Source organism: Notolepis coatsorum, assembly GCF_963971535.1.
Source record: "Notolepis coatsorum genome assembly, chromosome: 16".
In the NCBI taxonomy this organism is placed as follows: domain Eukaryota; kingdom Metazoa; phylum Chordata; class Actinopteri; order Aulopiformes; family Paralepididae; genus Notolepis; species Notolepis coatsorum.
In genome coordinates, this window is record NC_140180.1 from 41461508 (window position 1) to 41488860 (window position 27353).

A 27353-nucleotide genomic window follows, 5' to 3' on the forward strand; every position below is an offset into this window, starting at 1 on the left:
ACAATGCATTTTTTTTTTTAAATAAAACCTTAGAGGTGTTCCATAGACTCACAGGAATTGTGTAAAGTTGCCCAAATAGTGCTAGGAATAGCAATGCATGTCCCCTTTAAGAAATAAATCCCTAATTACACGGTTTAATAAAATGATGGAAATGCACTAAATGCAAATAGATGGGATTTTCAATTAAATGTAAACCAGTAAACGTCTATTGGCATTTATAAAGCTCTGCACACACAAGTATTACAAAAAGTGTTTTATTAAAAAATATTACAACCAATTAAGAAGCACATTTCAGCTGTACAAAAGCAGGCTTCACAGGGTATATGTATAAATATTCTGTGGTAAACTGCACACATGCATCAAACCTTTGGTTCAAGATTGAGATCGCTATCTATGCCACAATCTTTCCATAGTTTTGAGCTGCTGTATAATGCCTCTCACTTTGATGTTTTTTTCCGTTATGGTCATTGATTTACTGATATAATACAGATAAAAGGTGAACAAAACAAAGCACCAGAAGAGAGTTCCAACAGGACGGGACTCCTCTTGAAGTCTCTGTGAAAACCTGATCTGAATGTGACAAACATATCGCTCTGGTGGGACGGGAATCACTTCTCAAAAACACAGCATGTTTGTTCATGTTCGTGATTTGCTTTTCTCTCTACAGTGTTATTTGAATGATTTTCTTGGGTCACATCACAGTTGGGAGTTGAGGTTTGACGGAGATATGAAGTGACAAAAATATTATTCATCAGATAATATAGTACAGCACAGAGTACAATATCTACTCTTTGATATGTACAGCATGTGTGAAATGAGGTTATCCCTTAATGACAAGAAAAACACCTCAATGTTTAAAGTGATGTGCCATTTTGGTAGAGCCTTCTAATTTAATTACATTTTCTACTGCACATGAACAATCAATTACACTACTGACCGTTCTGGGGACCTGTGGTAACAAAACATTTGTTTCACTTAGTTTAATTTTGAAAACCTGGTCTGAAAGTCATACTCCCAACACAATCATAATAAAGTAGACTCATAATTTCATTATGTGTCCAGGACCATACTTTTCCTTGTACTTTTCCTTGTTTAAAAAGATTGATTGATTGAAGCCTAAATGTCCATGACGGCAGTTGTAAAGAAAATATGTTCTACCAAAGTGAAACAAAACTAAAATGGAGAGTGATCTGGTTATAATATAAGAGATCAATGCAGAATATCCATAAAAAGAATTAAGAAAAGAAAAGAAAATCAAATAGTCCAACATAAACAGTGGTTACTGTGCAAATCACAAATTGCATGCTGTCTTTTAAACATATTTGCATAGTGAAAGCAAATGTGCCATAACTAAACCTGCAATAGTTGCGATCATTCTGTGATTTGTAGCACCATTTCGTACTGCATCCAAGTAACACATTCTGCTACAAACAAAACACCACCAACATCAAAAGCTTAGACGCTTCTACCAGAAACAACGTATCAATGTTGAATACATCCATCATAGGAAAATAAGTGAGATTTATCGCAGGTGTTGGTAGTTTTTGTACAGGGGGTTATATCGGAGCAAGGTATGGCCTAAATACCTTTTATTTTAAGCTTATTATTATTTAAGCTTATTAACCAGATACTTGTCTTGATATGAAGAAACATTTTCTCAATTGCCATTTCATGTAAAGGGGGTGGTCAGGTCTTTAAGACCCTATCTGTTTTACCATGAGTCATTTTAGTCCATCCATGCTAGTCTAATTTTATTTATTTTAGATATTGGAAGGAGAAACGGTTGATGTTTGTTAGCATGTCTCTGAAAAACAACATGTAAGCACCTTACAGACAGCTTCCTGTTCCACAACCTGGCTACATTATATAGAAGGACTTCTTATCCATTTCACCGAAGGCTGGTTAGCATTCCCCATTCAAACTCAATGACCACAGAGACGTTTCTTCCATAATGTTATGAGTGCCTGTTGAAGAAAAATAGCAGACTCTAAATGTCAACCTTATAAAGGTCTGGGCTGAATGACTTACCATGAACTGTAGTGTGGGCAGAAGATTGCCAATGCCTAGTCACAACAATATCCCATTTGTTAAAATATCCTTTTCTTTTTCAATAAAATAGGTTTAAAATGCCTTTCATATCATTGCCCTTGTGATCCGCATTTCCCCAGTATTTGACAGTTGATACGTTATTACATACAATTGCAACAATTACACACAAATGACGTTATTTCTTTTCTTTACAAATGTATAAAAATGTTTCTGGTGATAAGCAGAAAAAAATTAAATTCATTACAAAAACTAAAATTGAAAACAGTCGCTGTGTCTTTTGAAGAGTGCTTGGGTTACTGTCCCTTTCAGAGAGAAAACCGTATGTACTCTCTGCCTGATTGAGATGAACGCCTCCTGAAATCGTGTGGGGGGGGGGGGGGGGGGCCTTGGTACAGATCCAGCCAATCCAGGGGTCACGCTGTGGAGAGCTCCACCCCACTATCACAAACCACGCTGTCGTTTTGAGCGTCGAGCTTCAGGTCGTGCACGGTTTCGCAGAGACACTCGCCTGGACAAAAGGAGAATGAGAGAGATGGGTATTGTTGCCTCCAATGACAGCAGCCTCATGTCCATTTGTTTCATTTGTCACACAAAGGTCAATGGATAGAAATGGAATGACAACTAGTGTATATGAACAGATTACATAATGTGCAAAGGTCATCTAAAATAACTAGGACTGGAACGATTCGGTCCAGCGATGGTTAGACTCCACGCATCATAAAATCTTAATTAAATTAGATTTGAATAATTTTTATAAAAGGTTAAAAGTATTTTAACGACGCACTTCTTCAACCATTATCTAAAAATAAAAATCGAACCCTAACTAACCTTACTGTCATGCACTTGTCCTAATATACTAACCTATACTGTAGCACTCAACACTTTGATGAACATTGTTACTCAGCTGATAAGAGTTGTGCCCTTCCTGATGACTTGTCGTACAGAACTTGTAAGTCGCTTTGGATAAAAGTGTCAGCTAAATTACTAAATGTAAATGTATTTGGGATACACATATGACTTCACTGATTCAGTCAGCATTTACCAAACAATTAAATAAATGCAGTTAAAAACCTTTACGCCAAGGCATTAGTTCACAGCATGTTGATTACCAGTATACGTACATTCACTAGCTAGTTACAACATACAGTACACGATTTTCAGTTTTCCAGACCAGTGCAGTTCACAGTATGGTATGGGATATATACTCTATACTGTAGTTGTCTTCTGAGTACATGTCCCGTACTGAGTATTCTGATGGAGAGTCCACTGTACACCTAAAATCCCAATAAGACCCAAATGTATTGAGAAGCATTGGTCTCTGCTTTGTTAGCAGGAAAGTCTAAATGATTTCACAAATGATCACTTAACACTTTCAGTGCCTTTGATTAACGTTGATTTACCCCGCTGAATGCCACCATCCACTTCAATGTTAGCGTTAAAAACGCCTAATCTATGTTTTAAATTATGGCTGTGTCTAATCTGCCCGTCGCTTATCAATGACTCGTTTGCAGTCAACATTGTCGAAACAGATTGTTTTTCTATCGGTTCATTTTTTGCGTTTTATAGCATTTTGAAAAGCCCTCGTTTTCAAGGAAAATATAAAGATTCCATGATAAAAGACATTTACTGGAATATTCTAGAATACACAAAAACGTTGTAATTTTTCGGCCTATTTATGAATCGTTTTCAAATAAACGCTAGATTATCGATAGTATATGTGTACGTATGCACGCTATAGACGCGAGCTGAAAAATCGATTCCCTTATTTCCTCATCAGCGATCACAGCCAAACAGCCACATCACACATAGGGGACACGCCGATATCTCCGCGAATACAGCTCCGATTACCCCAAGACTGGTAACATAGACTCCTTACCTTAGATCAGATGTTCTCCAAAAAGAGTATTCCAATTCCTGATCGCCATTCCAAATATCGATCACGCTTATTGATTGATTATTGGCTGCTGTAAATATATATTCCAGGCTGATTTGCGTCCCGCGAGCAGATCCCTCTTGAGCAGACTGCTCGCCAGCACAAGGAGCCAGTTGGCTCCCCCCCCAGAGATCTACAGATCCCAGGTCAGTCTAAGCGACTGACCTGCAGTTACACAGGGATAGACGATAGGGGGCGCTTTTTTCCAATCTGAGCTCCTGTAGGGCTGGTGTACCAACGGGAGACTTGGTTGATGAAATATGAATTCAGATCGCTAATAAAAAGATTTACCGTTATTTGTCGTCGTGGGCATTCAATGGGGGGGCTGATAAAACTAGATATGTCGTCCGTGGCACTGAAATGGTTAAAGGTTGCAGACTTCCGGCAGTCATTGATTGCAAAGGATTTGCAACAAACTATTAAATATGACAAATTTATTTGTGTTTTATTTACCTTTGGTCCGTATGGGTGGGACTATGTATTAAAATTCAATGAAATTCTCAAATGAAAGCTGAAAGTCTGCACTTTAACCTCATTTCATGTCCAATGTGCTGGAGTACAGAGCCAAAACGACAACAAAAATGTCACTGTCCTAAGACGTAGACCACTGTAATTCTATTTTATGATATTGGCCTTGATTTGTTTTTATTGGACCGTTAACTCTGAATGTTGGTCACTAGGGTCCTGCCGGACCAGACATTCCTGGTTCTGTTCTACATCACATTCTCTGCTTTAAAATACTTTACCATCTGTTGTTTTTATTGTAAAGTGCTCGTAACAGTGGATGTGTTTACATGCACAGAGCTAATATCCTGGTTAAGGTCTTAGGTCGGGATAAGGTATTTACATGCATATTCATATCCTGCTCATGAATATCTCTGTATAGATGAGTGAAGAGAATATTATGAGCATTAACATGGGTATGTTAATATTACAGTCTTTAATAACAGTGAATGGGTTGAGGCATTTTTTCTGGCCATGATACAGAGTTTCTTCTCGTCTGATAAGCATTTTTCCTGGCTACCATAAAAAGGATATTGTCAATTCCAAAACAGAATACTCGTGCATCCCAGATAATATCAGAACTTTTATGTGCATGTCAACAATATATATTTTTTGAGTTATTATGATTACCTAGCAGCTCTGTGGTGCTTTGCGGTGCTGGAGTCCCCTCTCCCTGCATTCCACAGAGCGCCCCCTCCAGGATTGTCAGAGCGGGTTGGTTTCCTATTGACCTCAGGCCGGCTGCCAGCTCCTTGACCGTCCCCCCGGAGACCTACACACAAATACTCATCATCAGCCGAGACAACCACATCACAGCACATTCAAGCCTCAAGACACAACAAACATTTCTTTACAGAGAGGATACAAGAAAATGTTTACAGCCAATGTATGTATGTATATATACTGTAATTCCTCTAATAGTAACCCCGACTTGTATTTGTTTCAACTGTAGCTGATACCAGGCTTGTATTAGGAGGAGGCATGTATAAGAGAGAGGCCTATATTTCTAATTTTCAAACAGATCATAATGAATAAATCAACATTTTGTGTCAGTTTGAACCCAGTAAAATGTACTGGGTTAATTTATTGAAACCAAGTACTGTATGAAATACGGTAGTAAACAGTGCAATTACAGGTGGTCAAAAAAAGTTAAATAAAGTAAAATAGTGCAATCACAATACTGGTATAATAATAATAATAATAATAATAATAATAATAATAATAATAATAATAATAATAATAATAATAATAATAATAATAATAATAATAATAATAATAACTTTGTTTTATACAATTCTGAGGTAGGCTTACTCTCTTGGTAAACATTAACACCATACCATTATATGGTATTTACTGCACAGCCAGGCCAGCATATACATGAAACCCGGCTTGTATTAGGAGGCCGGCTTATAATTGCTTAGCTCAACAGCGCACCCGGTCATTAATAGAGACCCGGCTTTTAATTGAATACCGGTTACTATTAGAAGAATTACGGTATATTTGTAGTGCATGTATGTATGTATGACGTATATATATATTTGTAGTGTACGTATCTATGTATATATATATATACGGTATATATATATATATATATATATATATGTAGTGTAATTATGTGTGTGTGTATGTATTTACCATAAAACTTCTATAAGGGACCGGCCTTGAGCAAAGATGGGAAATACTATCAAATTGTTTATTTAAACCAGTATGAATATTACCTGTATACAAATTAGGCTATGGAATTACTTGATGAATCATTCATTTGATCTCGCTCCAAGACAGAGCATTCTCATTTTAACGCCCTACCTCACGCACTCAGAGAAATAATGAGCTAGAGAGAAAGAGCAGTCACGGAGGAATGGAATGATGTTGTTCACAGAGAGAAAGGAATATTTTTCCAAAATGATGTCAGAAAATATAGGTAACTCCAGGGTACTTTTTTCCACCATCGACCGGCTGATTAACATGCCACCCCCCCATATACCGCAGCAATCAGCCACAAAATGTGAAGAGTTCGCAGTTTTCTTTAATGAAAAAATATCATTGATTAGAGCAAGCATTGCCTCTGATATAGATCTGGCTGTGAGTGGAAACCCACCTGAGATAACTATGGGGGAATTCACATGCATTACATTACCTGACCTCTGTAAGATTGTCTCTGAGTGTAATTCCGCCACCTCCTGCCTTGATCCTATACCAACAGCATTTCTCAAGTGGGTGTTCGATAGTGTCTCAAATCATGTCCTTGAAATCATAAATATGTCGCTTCAAACAGGCACTTTTCCAGATGCATTTAAAACGGCTGTAGTAAAACCACTACTAAAGAAAACAAACTTAGATGTAAACGAACTAAAAAACTATAGGCCAATATTGAACCTTCCATTTATCAGCAAGATATTAGAAAAGATAGTTTCAGTACAAATAAACTCCTTTCTCAAAGATAATAACATCATGGAGGAATTACAATCAGGTTTCAGAACAAATCACAGCACTGAAACTGCCCTTACTAAAATAGTTAGCGACCTCAGGCTAAACTCCGATGCTGGCAAAGTCTCAATTATTGTCCTATTGGACCTTAGTGCAGCGTTCGATACGATTGACCATAATATCCTGATCAGTCGTCTTGAAAGACTGGTTGGCTTTTCCGATCATGTACTAAATTGGCTCATAACATACATTAAGGGGAGAAGGTTCTATGTTAAGCTTGGAGACAATGTATCCGAGAAACATGACAGCAACTTTGGAGTTGCACAAGGAAGCTGCCTTGGTCCATTACTCTTCTCACTATATATGCTGCCCCTCGGGGACATCATTCGAGACCACAATGTATGCTTCCATAGTTATGCTGATGATACACAACTATATATCTCCGCAGAACCAAATAACACTACAGCCATACAGTCCATTACAAACTGTCTGTTAGCAATAAACAAGTGGATGAACAATAACTTCCTAAAATTAAACGAAAGCAAGACCGAAATCCTATTGATCGGCCCAAAAGCGAAAAGGGAAGTGCTGTGTGAAAATCTGGGGAGTCTGTCAGCCTATGTAAAGACTGAGGTTACAAGCCTAGGTGTCATCTTGGACTCAGACCTGACCTTTAAGTCTCATATTAATAAGGCCATGAAAACGTCATTCTTCCACCTAAGAAACATAGCGAAAGTAAGACCTTTCGTAAATAAAAAGGATGTAGAGACACTGATTCATGCTTTTGTCTCAAGCTGGCTTGACTATTGTAATAGTCTCACTCAGACGCAACCTGCCCTCCCTATCCCCCTCCACCCTCTCCTCTGACATACTATCCGCTCTACCTTTGAGTGACACCTTCTCTGCTCTCTCCACAGAGATGGCAACCTCCACCCTCCTTTCAGCCCTTGCAACCTCCTTCAACAAGCTCTGTCCCCTCGTTGAGAAACCTGCCCGCCGTTCCCCACCCAGTCCATGGCTGACAGATCCAGTGAGAGAACAAAGACAGGTCCTGAGAGCAGCTGAAAGGAAGTATAGAAAGTCACGCCTCACTGCTGACATCGACACATATCACAACCTCTTGTTAACATTCTCCAAAACCATCACTAATGCCAAAGCTTCTTTCTTCCACCATAGGATCGAGGCCTCTGCCAAGAATCTTCGCAAACTGCATGCTACCATGTCCTCCCTCCTCACCCCCCCCCCACCCCCCCTCCCTCATCTTTCTCTGCCGAAGACTTTGCGATCTTCTTTGAGGAAAAAGTGGAGAACATCCGCAGCTCCTTCTCCCAACCCCCACCCATTCCAAATGCTGAATCGAGAACCTCATCCTTCACTCTGTCATCTTTCTCTCCCATTACAGAAGCAGAGACCCTGACACTGGTAACGTCGAACCGTCCGACTACTTGCCAGCTGGACCAGCTACCCTCCCCACTCCTCCAGACCATAGCACCAGACATCCTCCCATTCCTAACGGCAACCATCAACTCCTCACTCAACTCGGGGGTGGTCCCTACCTCCCTAAAACAAGCCAGAGTCACGCCGCTCATAAAAAAACCAACCCTGAACCCTACCGTCATAGGCAACTACCGTCCTGTCTCTCTTCTCTCCTTCCTTTCTAAAACACTTGAACGTGCTGTATCCAACCAACTTACTGCTTATCTCTTACAGAATGACCTCCTAGACCCTAATCAGTCAGGCTTCAGGACTGGTCACTCCACAGAGACAGCCCTCATTGCGGTCACAGAGGCACTTCACTTAGCAAAAGCGAAAGGCCTCTCCTCTGTCCTGATTCTCCTAGATCTATCTGCAGCCTTCGACACAGTCAACCACCAGATCCTCCTTGCGGCCCTCGCAGGAATGGGAGTGGCTGGCTCTGCGCTGACATGGCTGTCATCATACCTCAATGACCGCTCCTACCAAGTGTCATGGAGAGGGGACCCTGTCGGCCACCCGCCCCCTGCGGACGGGTGTCCCCCAGGGCTCGGTTTTAGGACCCCTTCTCTTCTCCCTCTACACTAAATCACTGGGTAACATTATCACGTCTCATGGCTTCTCCTACCATTGTTATGCCGACGATACTCAACTCTTCCTCTCCTTCCCTCCCTCAGATATCCACGTCTCTGAGCGGATCTCGGCCTGTCTGTCCGACATCTCCGCCTGGATGACGTCCAACCACCTCAAACTGAACCTAAGCAAAACAGAATTGCTCCACCTGCCGGCCAAATCCTCCCCCCTAACCGACCTTTCAATCACAGTCGAGAATGCAGCTGTGACTGCGTCCCCGACCGCCAAGAACCTTGGTGTTGTCCTCGACGACCAGTTGAACTTCTCTGCTCACATCGCAGCGACGACCAGAACCTGCCGATTCCTCCTGAGCAACGTCAGAAGGATCCGCCCCTTCCTGACAAAAGAAGCCCCCCAACTCCTCGTCCAATCAACAGTCATCTCCCGCCTCGACTACTGCAATGCACTGCTCGCTGGCCTCCCGGCCACTGCCACTAAGCCTCTTCAACTCATTCAGAACGCAGCGGCCCGCCTGATCTCAAACCTACCGAAGTCGGCCCATGTCACCCCACTTCTTAGGGACCTGCACTGGCTCCCCATTGCTGCACGAATCCGCTTCAAGGCCCTCGACCTAGCATACCGTGCGGCAAAGGGAACCGCTCCCGCCTACCTCCGGTCAATGGTCTCTAACTACACACCCTCAAGACCCCTACGCTCTGCATCTTCTGGCCGCCTCAGACCTACTCCTATCCAAGCTCCGGGAGGGTCATCAAAGAGAAGTCGCCTATTCTCAGTCCTTGCCCCACAATGGTGGAATGAACTACCCACCCCAGTTAGGACAGCCGAATCACGTCCAATCTTTCGCCGTCGACTAAAGACGCACTTCTTCAACCATTATCTGAATTAAAAAAAAAACTATAAAAAAAACTATAAAAAAAAAAAAATCTAACCCTAACTAACCGTACTGTCATGCACTTGTCCTAATAAACTAACCTACACTGTAGCACTCAACACTTTGATGAACATTGTTACTCAGCTGATAGAGTTGTGCCCTTCCTGATGGCTTGTCGTACAGAACTTGTAAGTCGCTTTGGATAAAAGCGTCAGCTAAATGACTAAATGTAAATGTAAATGTAATGCACTGTTCACTGGTCTTCCCAAAGCAACCATTGGGAAGCTTCAGCTTATCCAAAACTCTGCAGCTCGATTACTAACTCATACAAAGAGAAGAGAACATATCACTCCAGTCCTAGCCACTCTGCACTGGCTTCCAATAACTCATATACCGTACTTTTCGGACTATAAGCCGCGGCTTTTTTCCCCATTTTTCGACCCTGCGGCTTATATAACGGTGCGGCTTATATGTGACTCGACGTGACCAAACTCGAAAGTGTAAACATCTAAATATTGCTTTTTTGACTGCATTGAAATGTTATTTATCTGTTCCCTTATTTGCTAAACTTAATACAACTTGTAAATGAGTTAATGCTTGTTATTTGTCCGACAGTATTGTGTCCCAATGCTAATTACATATGGTAATTAAACATTAAAACACCTGCGGCTTATAGTCCAGTGCGGCTTATATATGTACACATCATTCAATTTAGCTGCTGCGGCTTATAGTCCGGTGCGGCTTATAGTGCGAAAAGTACGCTAATTGATTTTAAGGTCCTTTTCCTGACATATAAAGGTCTTAATGAGCAAGGCCCAAAATACATAGCAAATTCCCTAGTTAGTTATCTGCCCTCAAGAACGCTACGGTCATCCACTACAGGTTTACTAGACACACCCAGAAACCAAAAGAGGATAGGAAGTATGGCATTTGCCAACTATGCCCCAAAACTATGGAACACACTACCAACACACATCAGAAACGCCAGCTCCATACACATTTTTTAAGGAAAATTAAAAACGTACCTATACAGTCTAGCTTACAAATAGTGTACCATGCCTTAGGGAAAGCAAGTATCTTATTGAAATGTTTTTATTATTATGTTTTTATTTTTTATGTATTGATCTTTTACTGAAATGTTATTTTACTGTACTTTGCCTATTGCCGTACTTTTATTACTGTTGTCTTATTAATGTGATGCTTTATTTTTAGTACCCGGAGCTGCTAACTGGCTAACGTTATGAAAGCTAACGTTGCTACCTGCTGTACCCGGAGCTGCTGGCTAGCTGACGTTATGAGAGCCAACGTTGCTACGTACTGTACAAGTGCATTGGTTTAGTGCACTTCTTACTTCCGGTTGCTGCTAAACAAGTACAAGTGCATTGGTTTAGTGCACGTTATGAGAGCTAACGTTGCTACCTACTAGATATTGGTTTAGCATTGGTTTAGTGCACGTTATGAGAGCTAACGTTGCTACCTACTAGTTATTGGTCTAGTGCACTTCCTACTTCCAGTTGCTGCTAAACAAGTACAAGTGCATTGGTTTAGTGCATTTCCTACTTCCTAACTGGCTAACGTTATGAGACATAACACAAAGACGCTATGGCTTTATGGACCCAACTCTTTAGATGAGGGAACGGATACATACGCACACAATATGCGACCACTAATAAAAACGTAACTACACTAACGTTATGAGAGCTAACATTGCTACCTACTATACAAGTGCATTGGTTTAGTGCATTTCCTACTTCCGGTTGCTACTGAACGGACATGTTTGTGCGGACCTGTTCTCCCAAACTGGTCAGCAAATGACGGTTTTCATTTTTACGTTATTATTATTATTTTTTTTAAACATTGATCTTAACTGATCACTGTGACTTTATTGCTTTTATCGTTATATATGCCTATGTTTGTGTACAGCACTTTGAGCTACATGACATGTATGAAAGGTGCTTTATAAATACTTACTTACTTACAGAGAGTTTCACTCAGTTTACAAGTGTCCCTACTAACGGTGAGTATTTACATTTGACATGCAGGTGCCTTGTAGTTTTGTAGTTGACATGATGCATTGTGTTGTGATGATGAGGAGCAGGGTTAAAGCACAGATGATCGCTGTGTGTATGTTTTGTAAGCTTGATAAATTGAAAATGGAGAAATGTCTCGCTGCTGCATTTCCCAGAGTTTTGCTCGGCATCGACTTATGACCGCAAATGATGATGAAAAGAAAAACAAAACCGCGCCCATGGAAATTGCAAAAAACTATTCATTTAGACCCCAGCTTCTAATAGACACCAGCGTTTATTTGTCTAGACATGTAGCGGGACCCGGCCAGAAAAATAGACTCTGCTTTTAAAATGAAGTTTTATGGTATATGCATGTATGTATGTACAGTATATGAATGTATGTGTGTGTGTGTGTGTGTGTATGTGCACCTCATAGCTGTCCAGCAGCGTGCTGGCGGGCGAGGGGCTGAGTCTGAAAGCGCTGTTGAGGATGCCCAGACCCAGCGTGTGTGCCAGGCTCTCCCATCCCCCCTCTGTGCCCTCCAGGGCCTGGCAGAGCGCCCGCTTTGTATCAGGCCCCAAGGTGCCCAAGTCTCCTGTACAAAAAACACTGCAAAGTCAACCATACAGCAGACAGAATCGACAGGAAACAACTGTTGAATGAAAATAATTTACCAGGAAATGGTTCCACTTTTCAGGGACAAAGATTATTTAGATTTTATAAAAGGACAATGTAACCTTTAAATTCTAGTAAGAAAATGAAAAACCCCAATATTGGAGTTATGAGTACTGGAGTTACAAGACGGTAGTGAAATGCAGTGATGACCAGGACCGGATGGAATCTGAGGTCAAATAATTCAGATGAAAAATCTGTAGAAATTCAGTTAGAAACGATAGGATTCTAAAACTACAAATAATAGAATTCCGCAAATTATTTATTTTTATTCTTACAAAAAGTGACAAACAAAATGAGAACTAAAATCTGCAGATTCCATGTAGGCCTGGTGGTGAGGTTGGAGATCTTGGTTTTGAAAACATAGCCAGACCTTGAGGAGGGATGTAGACCTTGGTGAGGGGTTCAGGCTCATACTCTTTGCCATTTAGAATCTCCAAGACCTAGAATTACAAAGCATACGATACAGATGATGAAAGACAATTAGTCTAGAACTAGGCTTCTTATTATCATCATCATCATTATTATTATTCCTCGTACCTGGCTAACTGAGTTAGCCGGATAATTTTCAGGATAACTTGACATAAGCCAGATCTTTCGGTTCCCCGACATGCGATTGTCTAAATCACTATGGCAACAGATCAGAAAGTTTGAACCTGCTCCAGTGCAGGGTTAAGTTCAGTTAGCTGGATAACCTGGCCACGCCCTCGCAAAGAAATGCCAGCTATCCTCACAGATCCCATTATACCATTCTAAATTATGTTTTTGTGCTTCGTTTTTCTAGAGGGGGCTTTTGAAATGTAAAATAATAGACCTAAAATTCTGATAATAAATCATATTCAGCCTATGGATTTACTTTAGTTATACGGATACGGCGCTCGCGAGTCGCGACACACACTATGTGGTTATTTTAATAACGGAGTATTGCAAATGTGAATCCTGCTGGGATATTTTTAATGAATGAAACCTATCGGTCGTTTGGCTCTGATTCGTTTCATATTCTTCGCTGTGGATGTATTTGCTTAATGGGGCGCCCGAATTGTGTTTCATTCAAGCATAACTTGAAGCGTCTTTATGCGTGGATTGTGGATATGAATTACGAGGAATCTGAATCTGTGGATTGTTGAATTGTATCACTGTCACTCACACGTTATTGTGATATTGTAACTGGGATTAAAATGTTTTAGGAGATGCGCTGTTTGACGGATTTGATGACGTGGACGTGACTTGAGAAATTTAATCAAGCACTGTTATCTGATGATGAACATGAGGTGTCACTGGTATAAACCAAAGGTTAATCAATTCAATGCATGTATGGATGATGTCCGAAACAGATTAAAACCTGATTAATAAGTGAAACTGTATAGCCTCCCTCCAAGCCTCTGACACGTTATTTCGGGGGTCGCGCCTTGAAAACTTTGGGAACCATGTATTTATATAGTACATGATACCTAAGCCGAGCGCATACAGTACAGATATCCTCATAAGTATCTATTAATTCGTATCAATTAGATACTATTTGGGCTTGTTTTTATCTACTTATTCTGAAAGTTGAACAAATTATTTTCGCTAGCAAGATCTCATTCGATTATTCATTCCATTAAGCCTACTGCCAGCAGGCACATTTAAAGAAATATAATCTGATTGATTGGGGTAATGAGGGACTTAAAATTTGCCTATAGATATGCATTTAACTTGTCGGCGAGGCTATTGAGCCGTACTGCATTGTACCCATTCTGCAATCTGTTATAAAGTTTTCAATCAATCAATGCTGTTAGAAAATCAGGATTTCTGCGATCGACACCTGCTGTCTTTTCAGGTGAGGCGGCCATGCGCAATTATCAAGTCTGGTTCGAATTAACGAGACTGAATCAGCGTTCGAGGAACAGGGAAAGCCTGGATTTATTCATCGGGTTAATTGAATCTGGCTACTTTTGATCGACTTAGTTGAACCAGGTACGGGGAATAGGGCCCAGGAAACCAGACCATTAACTCATTCCCCGCCAACAACGAGTTTACGCGTTATTGGGAGCCGACGCTTGAACGCCAACGAGTATACGCGTTATTTGATCGTTTTTCCTTTTTTTCGATATTTGTATTCATTATTCATCCAGGGACCTTGGTGTTACCATAGGGAATGAGTCCGAGACATTTGAGTGTAGCACCCGGTCTGGAACAGGGTTTACTGCACTTTCGATACTGCCTACTAGCAGGATCTGGCCGGTACTGCACCTTCGGAGTCCCAGTATGCCTTTTAACGGCAACATACAGGTCCCTGACATTGAATAGGATATTAAAATAGAAAAAAAGCTAAAACGATCCAAAAAAGTATATATACAAGTTTTTTTGGCTGTTAACCGTTGGGCCCAATAACGTATATGTAGTTGGCCCCGAAAGTGTTAGAGATATGACATTTTAAACTTCAGATTTATGTTTCCTCACTTGGTAGATTGTTCTTCAGCTTCCCTTAAACTGTTAAAATGTTCGTCATTGAAACCAATAGGTGCAGCATATAATACAAGAGACTCAAAACAGCAGCACACCTGGGCCCTGTTCCCTGTACGTGGTTCAACTAAGTCGATCAAAAGTCCCATTAGCCAGATTCAATTAACCCGATGATTGAAATCAGGCTATCCCGGTTCCTCAAAGGCTGATCCGGTCGCAAACACTCGTTAATTCGAACCAGACTTGAGTACTCAGGATAATTGCGCATGGCCGCCTCAGCTGAAAAGGCAGCAGATGTCGATCCCTGAAAACCATGATTTTCTAACGGGAAGATATCGCAGACAAGTTAAATGCATATCTATAGGCACATTTTAAGTCCCTCATTACAAATACATGTATGTGTAGATCAGGGGTTCCCAAAGTTTTCAAGCCGCGACCCCCGTAATAACGGTGTCAGAGAGCAGCGAACCCCACTATTATAGGAGGTGGTTGAAACATTATCAAGTATCAACCATTATCTGAAATGAAAATAAATAACCCTAACTAACCTTACTGTCATGCACTTGTCCTAATATACTAACCTACAGTGTAGCACTCAACACTTTAATGAACATTGTTACTCAGCTGATAGAGTTGTGCCCTTCCTGATGACTTGTCGTACAGAACTTGTAAGTCGCTTTGGATAAAAGCGTCAGCTAATGACTAAATGTTAAAATTTAAACATGCAAACGTTCAGACGCACTAATAAGCATGGAGGCTATTAACTCTTTAATTGCCAGACCCGAGATATCTCGGGTTAACTCGCCATGCGTTGTACGCCAGAACCAGAGATATCTTGGGTTTTGGTATTTTTTTCTTTTATTCGCTGTGGCAGTGTCTTGCACCCTTTGAAACCTTATATCTAACTGTGTTATACTGAAATGTCACCGGGCGCTATATTTAGACGGAGCAGAGTAAGTCACTTCATCCGAGCACTTCGAGACGCATCTGGTACACTTGATCCATAAGTTGTGCCAAATTATGTCCGGGACCAGATGGACACCAATACTGGAAATCGCGATAAGACAATTGGAATATTCTTTTTGGAATACCACCGATCACAGGTAAGGACTATCTGACATAAATTTCAGCTCGATCCAACAATGTTTTGATACCGATCCAGCTGATCAGCATTTTTAGTGTTCAATACGAATGCCGTTACTGGCAATCAAAGCATCAGAAACGACCCCCCCCCCTTTCATGCATTCATGATGAAACATAATACCTATTATATACATTTGATTTGGAAATAGTAGCGTGTCCAGGCAAGAAACGCCAACGCTTATAGTAGAATTCACGTTGCGCCCTATTACTCACTTCCCAGGAATTATCCCGGATCACTCTGAAATTATACTTATATTCACCACAGGATAACACGTGAACGTATGTGTGAAGTGCCACAGAACAACAGTGACCCTTTTGGAAATTGACATCCTGTTCGTTCCTTTATAACCAGTATATTCTTTATAGACTTTAAAACTAAACTCTGGTTGGAAGATAGTGAAATGATTGTTCTGCTTAAAAAAGAATTGCCTGGTCTGCATAAGAGGTGTCTGTGAGAGCAGGCCTGCAGTAGGGAGTTAACCCTAAAGAATGTGACCCTGAGATGCAGCAGGAGAGGAGAGTAAACTGTAATGTTAACCCTTACAGGGAGGAAGCAGAACAGACATGCATTTATGTTCTGAGGTGATGGGGCCCCCGGGGAGGTAAAGGCTGAGGTTGTGAAATTTTAGAGTAAAGGGGAGTCTTGAAACGATAGAGAGAATCTTAAAAACTATATAACAATTAAATGTTAAATGTTTACAGTAAAGTTTTCATAATGTCATGCTTATAATTAACTGTCAGTAGAGAATAATACTAAATGATGTGTAAACTGTTTTTCTGGAGGAGGGCATCTCTGAAGATTCTCTGCTATAACCTCTAAGGAGTCTTGATAAGAAATCTTATGGATGGCCTCGCCCGGTACTGCCTGGTACCACATGGTTACCACAGGCAAACCCTTTGTTTGTTCTGAAAAATGGAGGGACTTTCTCTTACTTAAAAACACTAGGTAACTAAAGGTAACGCTAGTAAAAGGAGGAGGAGAGTCCATACTGACTACATATTGTATTTTGGTTTGCTAAGCGAAATGACATCCCTGTGACATCACTGTTTTTAGACCAATCGGAATATGATACAGGATCAATATAAAAATGACTGTTGCCCATTCAAGAGGCAGACTTTTTTGAGAGATTTGAAGATGTTGCTTGCAGACACCAGGCACAAGCCGTGCCAGATGAGATGTTTTTGTTTTATACTTCTTTTAACTAAATTGGAAATTTCCAATGAAGTCTCTTTTGTAACTTGCTTTTTCTAAATAAAACAGCTTTTTATAATATATCTTTTTGTATCCATTCTTCTGACCAGACGGACGGGTAAGCATTGAAATGTTGTTTGCATTGTAACTTTACCCTTTGCGTTCTGATTTATGATGAAAAGACTTTAGAAGTGTGGCTTTATCCATACGGAGGCCTAAGGAGAAAAATGTATATGTATATGGACTAAAGGTGGGTTCTGTATAAATGTGATTATCAAGTAAAGCCATACAGTGGTAATACGTGTAACCGAATAAGTAAAATGGATATCCTATGAATAGGAAAAGTCCTTCTCAGTGCAAAATAGAATAAAAATACTCCGCAACTCCAATCAATCAACCGCATGACTGGAGGGGACAGAGGGGTGCGTGTGTGGGCTTGGGTCGGCTGGGTTTAACCCCTGCAGTTTGTAGACGCATTGAGTCCTGGACATCACAGATGTCGCAGGACGCTGCTTGAAGTTGAGATGCGGACCAATGAGTTATGGGGTTATCAATCTGACCGAGGCTTATGCCAGCACTTATCAGTATGCATGACATTTTTTTCTCTTTTTTGCATCTTGGACGGAAGAAAGTCAGTGTCAAATGACCATAGTATTGTCCCCATAGCTATAATATAGAATAATGATATAGCTCTACAAACAAGGTGACGCACTCCTATCTTTAAAGCGTGGCATAGCTACAACGGGATGCGGCTAATGGCTGGCGCTGAATGAGTTAACAGTTTCACAGTGATACAATTCAACAATCCACATATTCAGATTCCTCTTAATTCACATCCACAATCCACGTGTAAAGACACTTCAATTTATGCTTGAATACATTAAAAATATCCCAGCAGGATTCACATTTGCAATGCTCCCTTATTAAAATAACCACATAGGGTGTCGTGTGCGCCGTATAGCTATGACATGCATTATTTAGGACAAAGTAAATCCATAGGCTGAATATGATTATCAGCATTTTAGGTCTATTATTTTACATTTCAAAAGCATTTCTGTTACCAGTTTAATGTATTTTAATTGTTTTTAATTATAGGCCTATTTCACACATTCTATGAAATCAATACATTCTGGAAATCATCTTGCGATCCCCCCCCTGCGGCTGCTCGCGACCCCTCTAGAAAAACTAAGCACAAAAACATTATTCAGAATGGTATAATGGGATCTCTGAGGAAGGGAGCTGGCATTTTTCTCCGAGGGAGTGGCCAGCGTATCCAGCTAACTTAACTAAACCTGCGCTGGAGCAGGTTCAAATTTTTCGATCTGTTGCCATAGTGATTTAGTCAAACCTGCTTCGTGGAACCGAAAAGCCTGATTTATGTTAATCCTGAAGATTATCCGGCTAACTCAGTTAGCCACGTATGGGGAACGGGGCCCAGGAACCATGCAGCTATGTATAAGAAGAAAGACCAATAATAACAAGAGATGAAAAAAATAACAAATAAAAGGTTGCTGAATGAATGAATCGGCACAGCTTGTCCAGTTGCAATGTGCTTCCTATGTGCATATGTCGCTACATAGGTCACCTTTAAGTCAGAACAATGTAGCCTTTCATCAACAACACCTGCACATCAAGACAAAGTTCTGTGAATAAATACAAACATGTGGAAACAACTGCCTCTGATATGGACAGTGTAGGTAAAGCAGGACATGTCCTCTGATGTGGACAGTGTAGGTAAAGGTAAAGCAGGACATGTCCTCTGATGTGGACAGTGTAGGTAAAGCAGGACATGTCCTCTGATGTGGACAGTGTAGGTAAAGCAGGACATGTCCTCTGATGTGGACAGTGTAGGTAAAGCAGGACATGTCCTCTGATGTGGACAGTGTAGGTAAAGCAGGACATGTCCTCTGATGTGGACAGTGTAGGTAAAGCAGGACATGTCCTCTGATGTGGACAGTGTAGGTAAAGCAGGACATGTCCTCTGATGTGGACAGTGTAGGCAAAGCAGGACATGTCCTCTGATGTGGACAGTGTAGGTAAAGCAGGACATGTCCTCTGATGTGGACAGTGTAGGTAAAGCAGGACATGTCCTCTGATATGGACAGCTTAGCGAAAGCGGAGGCCCACCTGAGGTGTGGCAGCCATGTTGACAGGAGTTGTTCCTGGGACATAGCCTTCATCCTCCTCTTCCTCATCCTCCTCTCCATCACTGCTGCTGCAGTCCTTCTCTCTGAAGTACAATGGCTCAAAGTTCTCTTTATGTGGATCTGCACCTAGACATACACACACTTATTTAATTAAATTGCAAATCGCAGCCTTTTTTGCGGTTATATAATTACACAGGCTCACATCTCGATTGCAATTAGATTAATTGTGCAGCACTACCCCTAACTGCTCCCGATGAGCAGGTTGGCACCTTGCATGGTTGCCTCCACTGTTAGTGTGAATTAGGGGTGGAACGGTTCACAAAATCGACGGTTCGGGTCGTATCACGGTTTTAGAGTTACGGTTCGGTATACGTTGTTTTTCATTTAAAAAAAATTGAACACTCCAAAAATACCATACATCAACATATGATATATAGCCTAAAAATAATCCAACTTTTCAGTTATTCTCAAGGATGTAGTCATGCAAAAACTGAAAGAATGAGGCCATTTGACATCAGGCACATTATTTTGACAGTGATGGTTAGAGCTAGGAGAGATTTTGGTACAGCAAGAGGGGAGGGAGGCATTGCAGATTTAAACATGCTTCTCATTTATTTGGTAAAAAAAAAGGTTTACCTTTAATAATGTTTGGCACACAAAGACCGAACTGACTGAAAAAAAATAGGCAACATTTGTCAAAGTATTAACTCGTCAATATACCCCCCTTCCCCACTAATCGAACTGGTGTCGTGGAGTCACTTCTCTGTGAGGGTTTCCACGGTTAGCTTGCGGCTAACATTAGTTAGCTCGCGGCTAAAGTTAGTTAGCTCGTAGCTAACGTAACGTTATATAACCGAACAATACACACATGCCCCGAATGCGTACCGTTCGGTACGACCTCCACGGTTCGGGGCATGTGTGTATTGTTCGGTACACGGTTCGAATGCGTACCGTTCCACCCCTAGTGTGAATGTATGAGTGAATGGGTGAATGTGAGGTATAAGTTGTAAAGTGCTCTGGATAAAAACGCGATATAAATGCAGTCTATTTACTTTTTTTTTTTTTTACTTAAATTTTTATTAACATTTATAGACATACAACACTTAGACAATACTTACAATGACATCAATAACATAGCAATATACTTGAATTTCTATAATACGGCTGCGTTCAGCCGCCCAGACCCCCATAAGAGGGACCCCCCCTCCCGCCATCCACCCCTAGAAATAGGGCTCCCCCACATCCCAGGTCCGTCCCGCGTGGGGCCGAGCGCTCAGTGACACGGGTCCCTTGAATTAAATTGGGCTAGGCTCAGTAGAGGAGCGAGGGGAGGTACTCGACTCATTTGTATTGTGTGTCACATGTAATCCTGTAGTTCCTTCATACCAGTCCATTGTGTATTATTCCCCAATATGTTTCCTAATCAGCGTGTCCCTTTAAAAAAAATATTTCAAATAGTTTGTCTATAACGTGTGTATTGTAAATCATAGTGTTAATTATTCTAAATTCTGGTGTTATAGTTTTCTTATACTTCTTGGGGTAACTGTTCAATTATCTTTCCTCTGTTGCATCTATTCTCATCCCCAGGTCCCCTGTGTGTATGTTTGTATTGGGTACTCTTCCACATTGATTTTGTCTTGTATCTTTCCTTGGATCACCGTGGCCCTTCATGCCCCTTTGTCGTTCTTCATAGTTGATCTGCTTTGAATCGGTTCAGGTCCCCTCTTTTCCTCCTCCCGTCCTCGTCTCTGTGTTTCTGGTCCACCTGCGTGCCCTCTCCATCCTCTGCGTCAGTGTAGGCCTCTCTCCTTCCCCTCCCGGCACCTTCCATCCTCTCCGCGCCGTGTCCCTCGCCGCCTCCTGCACGTTGTTGGGACCTGGTTCCTTTCTTTTTCTGAAATTTCTTTATTTCTACATAGCTCCGACGCTTCATTGCCACCTCCGTTGGTTAGCCTCTATGTTAGCTTGTAAGCTAGTTTGTATGTTAGCCTGTAGCTTCTCTGCTTGTGGCTGCTCACCAGAACGTCGCAAACCGGAAGTCCTATTTACCATTCTTATCTTGAGCCCGAAGACTGTCGGTACTGGGCAGCTCCCAGGTATGAATGTGTGGAACTGAATAAGTGTAAAGCAATTGTTGCTGAAAACAGCATGCTCAGTCAACCTGGAGAGGCACTCCTTTCCTTACCTGCAGCTATAAGGAGCGCTGTGAGTTTGACAGAGCCCCGCCCGGCAGCTATGTGGAGAGGGGTGGAGCCGTCGTAGGTGCAGCAGTCCACTTTGGCGTTGCCCTAAGCAGAGAGAAAACCATTGTTTAATACTAACGCAACATGAAGTCACTCTTTCACAGTAGATTCAATCAAGCAGCACCACCACAAATAGCTGCCTATGGCTCATTAGGGTCATGTGAGGTGAGCCTTGCCTTGTGGATGCATTACCCAAGAGATAGAGACTACCAAACCTAATGTCAACCTTTGTAGATAACGGAACGTAGACCAAATGCGTCCACATTTTTATAGGATTCTAGCACATTTTCATAACAATAGCGAATATTACCGTTTTCATTGAGGTTTCTTACAAATTAACGATGCTTTATGTTGTCCTTTATATGCCGATCATCATTAAAATCTTAAATTGTACCATATGTCCCCCTTTAGACAACATATGTAACGCTACCAGCGCACTTTTGTTAAGATAATTAGTTTACCATTCGCGGTCGCTATACCGAGGTTGCAGTAATAGTTTACCGCTGTTCAGATCACGGCGAAGAATAGACACATCCCAGTGACCTGTGACCTGTGCTAAGGATCTTGGGAAATGTATTCATGTAGTTTTCAACATTTTCACCTTTTAATTTTAAACCAATGCTGCCATCTACTGACAACAGAAAGTGTTGTCTAATCGTCACCTTGAGAGCCACTTCCGTATACAGCGCCGCCCCAAACCCATTCTAGAGATTCCCACTTTTTACTGGGAATGGGGCGTGGCCGTATTTGGTCCCAGACAATAAGAGTGGCTGCGATTGGTCACTGTGACGTTAATTATCAAAGGCTTTTTTATTCTTATCCGAGGCTACACTGGGCTTAGCCTGATACGTCAGACCCATGGAACACTACGCAAGCTAGCTCTCCATTGGCTCTGAACACGGCAGACTGTGAAAGTAAACAATTAGCCTCCCGACGAAAATAATCATCAATAAAGTCAGTTCGACTTATAATGGTGATGTTTCTGTCTTGTTTCTCATCCCATAATGCATTCCTGGCACCGTAATCACATTGCAGTGAGGGGAAAAAGATGATTTCTCGGTTTCTCTGTACTAGCCAACAGCTCTCCCACTGGAAACAAGCCCTGTGCGCATGGAGATAAACATCTATATAAAACCCTGTTCGCACAGCCTGTTACCTTGGTAACAGAGAAAAACTGTCTTTTTCAGTCACCATGGTGAGAGACAAGACTCCAACACATCACCATGGTAACAAGACTCCAACACATCACCATGGTGAGAAACGAGACTCCAACACATCACCATGGTAACAAGACTCCAACACATCACCATGGTAACGAGACTCCAACACATCACCATGGTGAGAGATGAGACTCCAACACATCACCATGGTAACAAGACTCCAACACATCACCATGGTGAGAGATGAGACTCCAACACATCACCATGGTAACAAGACTCCAACACATCACCATGGTGAGAGACGAGACTCCAACACATCACCATGGTGAGAGATGAGACTCCAACACATCACCATGGTAACAAGACTCCAACACATCACCATGGTGAGAGACGAGACTCCAACACATCACCATGGTGAGAGATGAGACTCCAACACATCACCATGGTAACAAGACTCCAACACATCACCATGGTGAGAGACGAGACTCCAACACATCACCATGGTGAGAGATGAGACTCCAACACATCACCATGGTAACAAGACTCCAACACATCACCATGGTGAGAGACGAGACTCCAACACATCACCATGGTAACAAGACTCCAACACATCACCATGGTGAGAGATGAGACTCCAACACATCACCATGGTAACAAGACTCCAACACATCACCATGGTGAGAGATGAGACTCCAACACATCACCATGGTGAGAGATGAGACTCCAACACGTCACCATGGTGAGAGATGAGACTCCAACACGTCACCATGGTGAGAGATGAGACTCCAACACATCACCATGGTGAGAGATGAGACTCCAACACGTCACCATGGTGAGAGATGAGACTCCAACACGTCACCATGGTGAGAGATGAGACTCCAACACGTCACCATGGTGAGAGATGAGACTCCAACACGTCACCATGGTGAGAGATGAGACTCCAACACGTCACCATGGTGAGAGATGAGACTCCAACACGTCACCATGGTGAGAGATGAGACTCCAACACGTCACCATGGTGAGAGATGAGACTCCAACACATCACCATGGTAACACATCACCATGGTAACACATCACCATGGTGAGAGATGAGACTCCAACACGTCACCATGGTGAGAGATGAGACTCCAACACGTCACCATGGTGAGAGATGAGACTCCAACACGTCACCATGGTAACACATCACCATGGTAACACATCACCATGGTGAGAGACTGGCTACCACGATAGCTATGAGCTAACTAACGTTACAAGCTCAAACACCTTATAACTACTACTATTGTCGTGTCCATAAGTTCCCTGGCAGAATACTTGTGAGGACAAAGGTATACGAAGAGGAGAGAACCATTTTAAATCGGGCATTCATGCCGGCTAACAAGCTACACGCCGCGGCATGTTGATAGCACAATAGTAGCCCACTCGGTGCATCACAGTCAGTGAGTGTGATGCACAGAGTGGGCTACTATTGTGCTATCAACATGCCGCAACGTGTAGCTTGCATGATGCGTGTGCAGTGCTTTGCCCCACAGGTCTGAGAAGAGGACCTGCACATGATTTTACTCTGTCGTTGATTTTGGATTTTGTGTTTGAGCTTGCCTTGAATATGTACATTAGTGATTTTTTTTTTTTTTTTTTTTGTAAGTCCACACGGGTATGTTTGATTTGTAAACAAGACCGAAAAATACACTTCATTCATTCATTCTAATGAAACAATACTGGTTGTTATGGAGATTAATGATTTGAGAGTAGTTCAATTGTTGTTTGTTGTATTTCCAACCTCCCCCCTGCCATAATCTTTTTTTTTATTAATACCCAGGCCTCCCTGGAACAGGTTACTGTACTGAGTGGACTAAAATGAAATACTGAGAGACACTGATCCCAGGTCTGACCTCCAGTAGCAGGCATCCGGCCAGAGAGACGTTGTCCTTCTCGGTGGCCAGGTGGAGGGCCGTCCTGCCGCAGCTCCTGTCCTGAGCCTCCACACCGGCCCTGCTGTCCAGCAGATCTCTGAGAGAGCGCAGACTGTCCGCCAGCACTGCCAGGTGGAGTGCACACAGACCTGAGGAAGACAGCACTGTGGTGAATCACTGTGAATTCCCCTCATATCATCACTAGTAGAGCCAGCGGTGGCCTGAAGGTTAGAGAAGTGGGCTTGTGGCTGGAAGTAGGTCAGTTAGATATCTGGGCTGGCAGGGAAACCTTGGTGAGTAATGTTTGTATGCCCCTGAGCAAGGGATTCAACACTATATTACAAAAAATTGCCTCTTTTTACATCTCCTCACTAATAAAGCAAAATAATATTAAAAACATTGTGAATGGCCTCACTTTCTACTACTTGAAAGCCTCTACAGTACCCAGCATTGGTGTGTGTGTGTGTGTGTGTATGTGTTTATGTGTGTGTGTGTGTGTGTGTGTACCTGCTGCGTTGGGGAAGTCCAGCAGCTCGGCCACTTGTCTGTGCCTCAGCAGGAAGCCAACCATCCCTCCCTCCTTCTGTTGTGCTGCCAGGTGGAGCGCCGTGTTACCACGACGATCCGTCAGAGTGGCGTCTGCCCCGGCCAATAGCAGGGCTTCAGCCGCCTCCCTCTGTTGCGTGATGACTGCCAGGTGTAAAGGAGTCTGGTAGAGAGAAATATTTGGGATATCAGAGAGGAAGCGATGGCGCGAGCTTCGAGATTAAGTGGAAAACGTCTTTATTGCGCCAACTGCTTCCATTTTGTAAGTGTGTATAAATACAATTAAATATTCTATAGGATTAATTCCCAGGTTAGGTGGCGTTTACTCTGTCACCACAGTGAGATGAGCCGTCGCAATGTGTGCTGTGCTCACTCCCAAAGTGGATTAGTCTGAAATTAAAAGTATGTAAACATTCCTAGAGGCAGCAGGAGTGAGTGCCCCCCGTGTCGTGTGTGGTTGGGGTATGGGGGGCACTCACTAGGGTAGATATTAAACAGGTAATTGGGACACTCACTAGGGTAGATATTAAACAGGTAATTGGGACACTCACTAGGGTAGATAGTAAACAGGTAATTGGGACACTCACTAGGGTAGATATTAAACAGGTAATTGGGACACTAGGGTAGATATTAAACGGGTAATTGGGACACTCACTAAGGTAGATATTAAACGGGTAATTGGGACACTCACTAAGGTAGATATTAAACAGGTAATTGGGACACTCACTAGGGTAGATATTAAACAGGTAATTGGGACACTCACTAGGGTAGATATTAAACAGGTAATTGGGACACTCACTAGGGTAGATATTAAACAGGTAATTGGGACACTCACTAGGGTAGATATTAAACAGGTAATTGGGACACTCACTAGGGTAGATATTAAACAGGTAATTGGGACACTCACTAGGGTAGATATTAAACAGGTAATTGGGACACTAGGGTAGATATTAAACAGGTAATTGGGACATTCACTAGGGTAGATATTAAACAGGTAAAAACACAGCTTGTAGCTGGAACAAAGGAGGGTCTGAAGATTCCTCATCATTGCTTTTTTTTTTGATCAAGTTTTTTTATTATTAATTACATGAAACAGGACAACACAATAACCACAGTAACAAAAAACATAACTTTCACAGGAGAATAACAAACAATAATAATACAGAATAATAAATTATAAAGACAAAAAGAAAAAGAAACAGCGTCCAACCTATCAAATATAGATGGCTACTTCAATAACAAAAAGGGTCTTCAAAACATGGCAACCTTTCCCCACCTTTACAAAGTGGAGTGACTTAAAAGATTGTTTATGAGAGTGTTGCCGCAGATTTACTGTAGATAGCCTAGGTCCCTTACACATGTTCAAGACTGCCAAACTTGCAGAAGGTAAAGTGTAAGAAGAAAGAAATTCTTCCTCCAAGTTGGTTGACAGGTCAATCAGTCTGCCAATATTAGTCTCTTGGGGAGATGGCATGTGAATTAACATATAGCGCAGAATAGCTAAATACCAACCCCCCCTAAAATCCCCCCAGTCAAAGTTAAGAAGGACAAGACAAAAACCAAGACAGACAAGACATTTCCTCCTCCCCCTCCCCAGAGACCGCCGGACCCCCCCGATCAAGCGCCCCAACCCCGCTCAGCCGCACACTGCGGTCTTTACCTTCTCAGCTGCTGCGAACCACAGGTCAATTCCAGCCTGCCCTACCCCGATCACCCGGGCCGTGGATATCTCAAGATAAATCACATCCAATAGAGTTAGGGACCAGTTAATCATTGTAAGCTTCTCAGGCTCCTTCCATCTCATTGCTATTAGCTTCTTCGCTGCTGTGACGCCCGCTAGGACAACCCTTTTCAGTTGTACGGACGCGGGTAGTGTCGTTATATCGTTCAGGAGTAGCGTAAGAGCTATGAATGGGATAGTTAAGCCACACAGATCTGAAAGTTTGTCCGTTATTGACCTCCAGAAGCGGGCCACTGGTGGGCAATCCCAATACATATGCATATAAGTGCCAGTGGCCTTTTGAGAGCACAAAG

At 42.0% G+C, this 27353-nt stretch overlaps 1 protein-coding gene across 1 annotated transcript in view; it reads right to left on the reverse strand.

The window, feature by feature from the left end:
• Nucleotides 1-249: 249 nt before the first annotated feature.
• nfkb1 (nuclear factor of kappa light polypeptide gene enhancer in B-cells 1) overlaps nt 250-27353 on the reverse strand; it is a 92235-nt gene continuing 65131 nt past the window's right edge. Inside the window, exons 17-24 of the mRNA XM_084331290.1 lie at nt 25281-25482; nt 24753-24922; nt 21646-21748; nt 19441-19586; nt 12907-12976; nt 12290-12456; nt 5117-5258; nt 250-2557 (exon numbers count right to left, since the gene is read on the reverse strand). Of these exons, the coding sequence (XP_084187416.1) occupies nt 2463-2557; nt 5117-5258; nt 12290-12456; nt 12907-12976; nt 19441-19586; nt 21646-21748; nt 24753-24922; nt 25281-25482 (1095 nt within the window). The 3' untranslated portion in view covers nt 250-2462. The remainder of the gene's footprint in view (nt 2558-5116; nt 5259-12289; nt 12457-12906; nt 12977-19440; nt 19587-21645; nt 21749-24752; nt 24923-25280; nt 25483-27353) is intronic.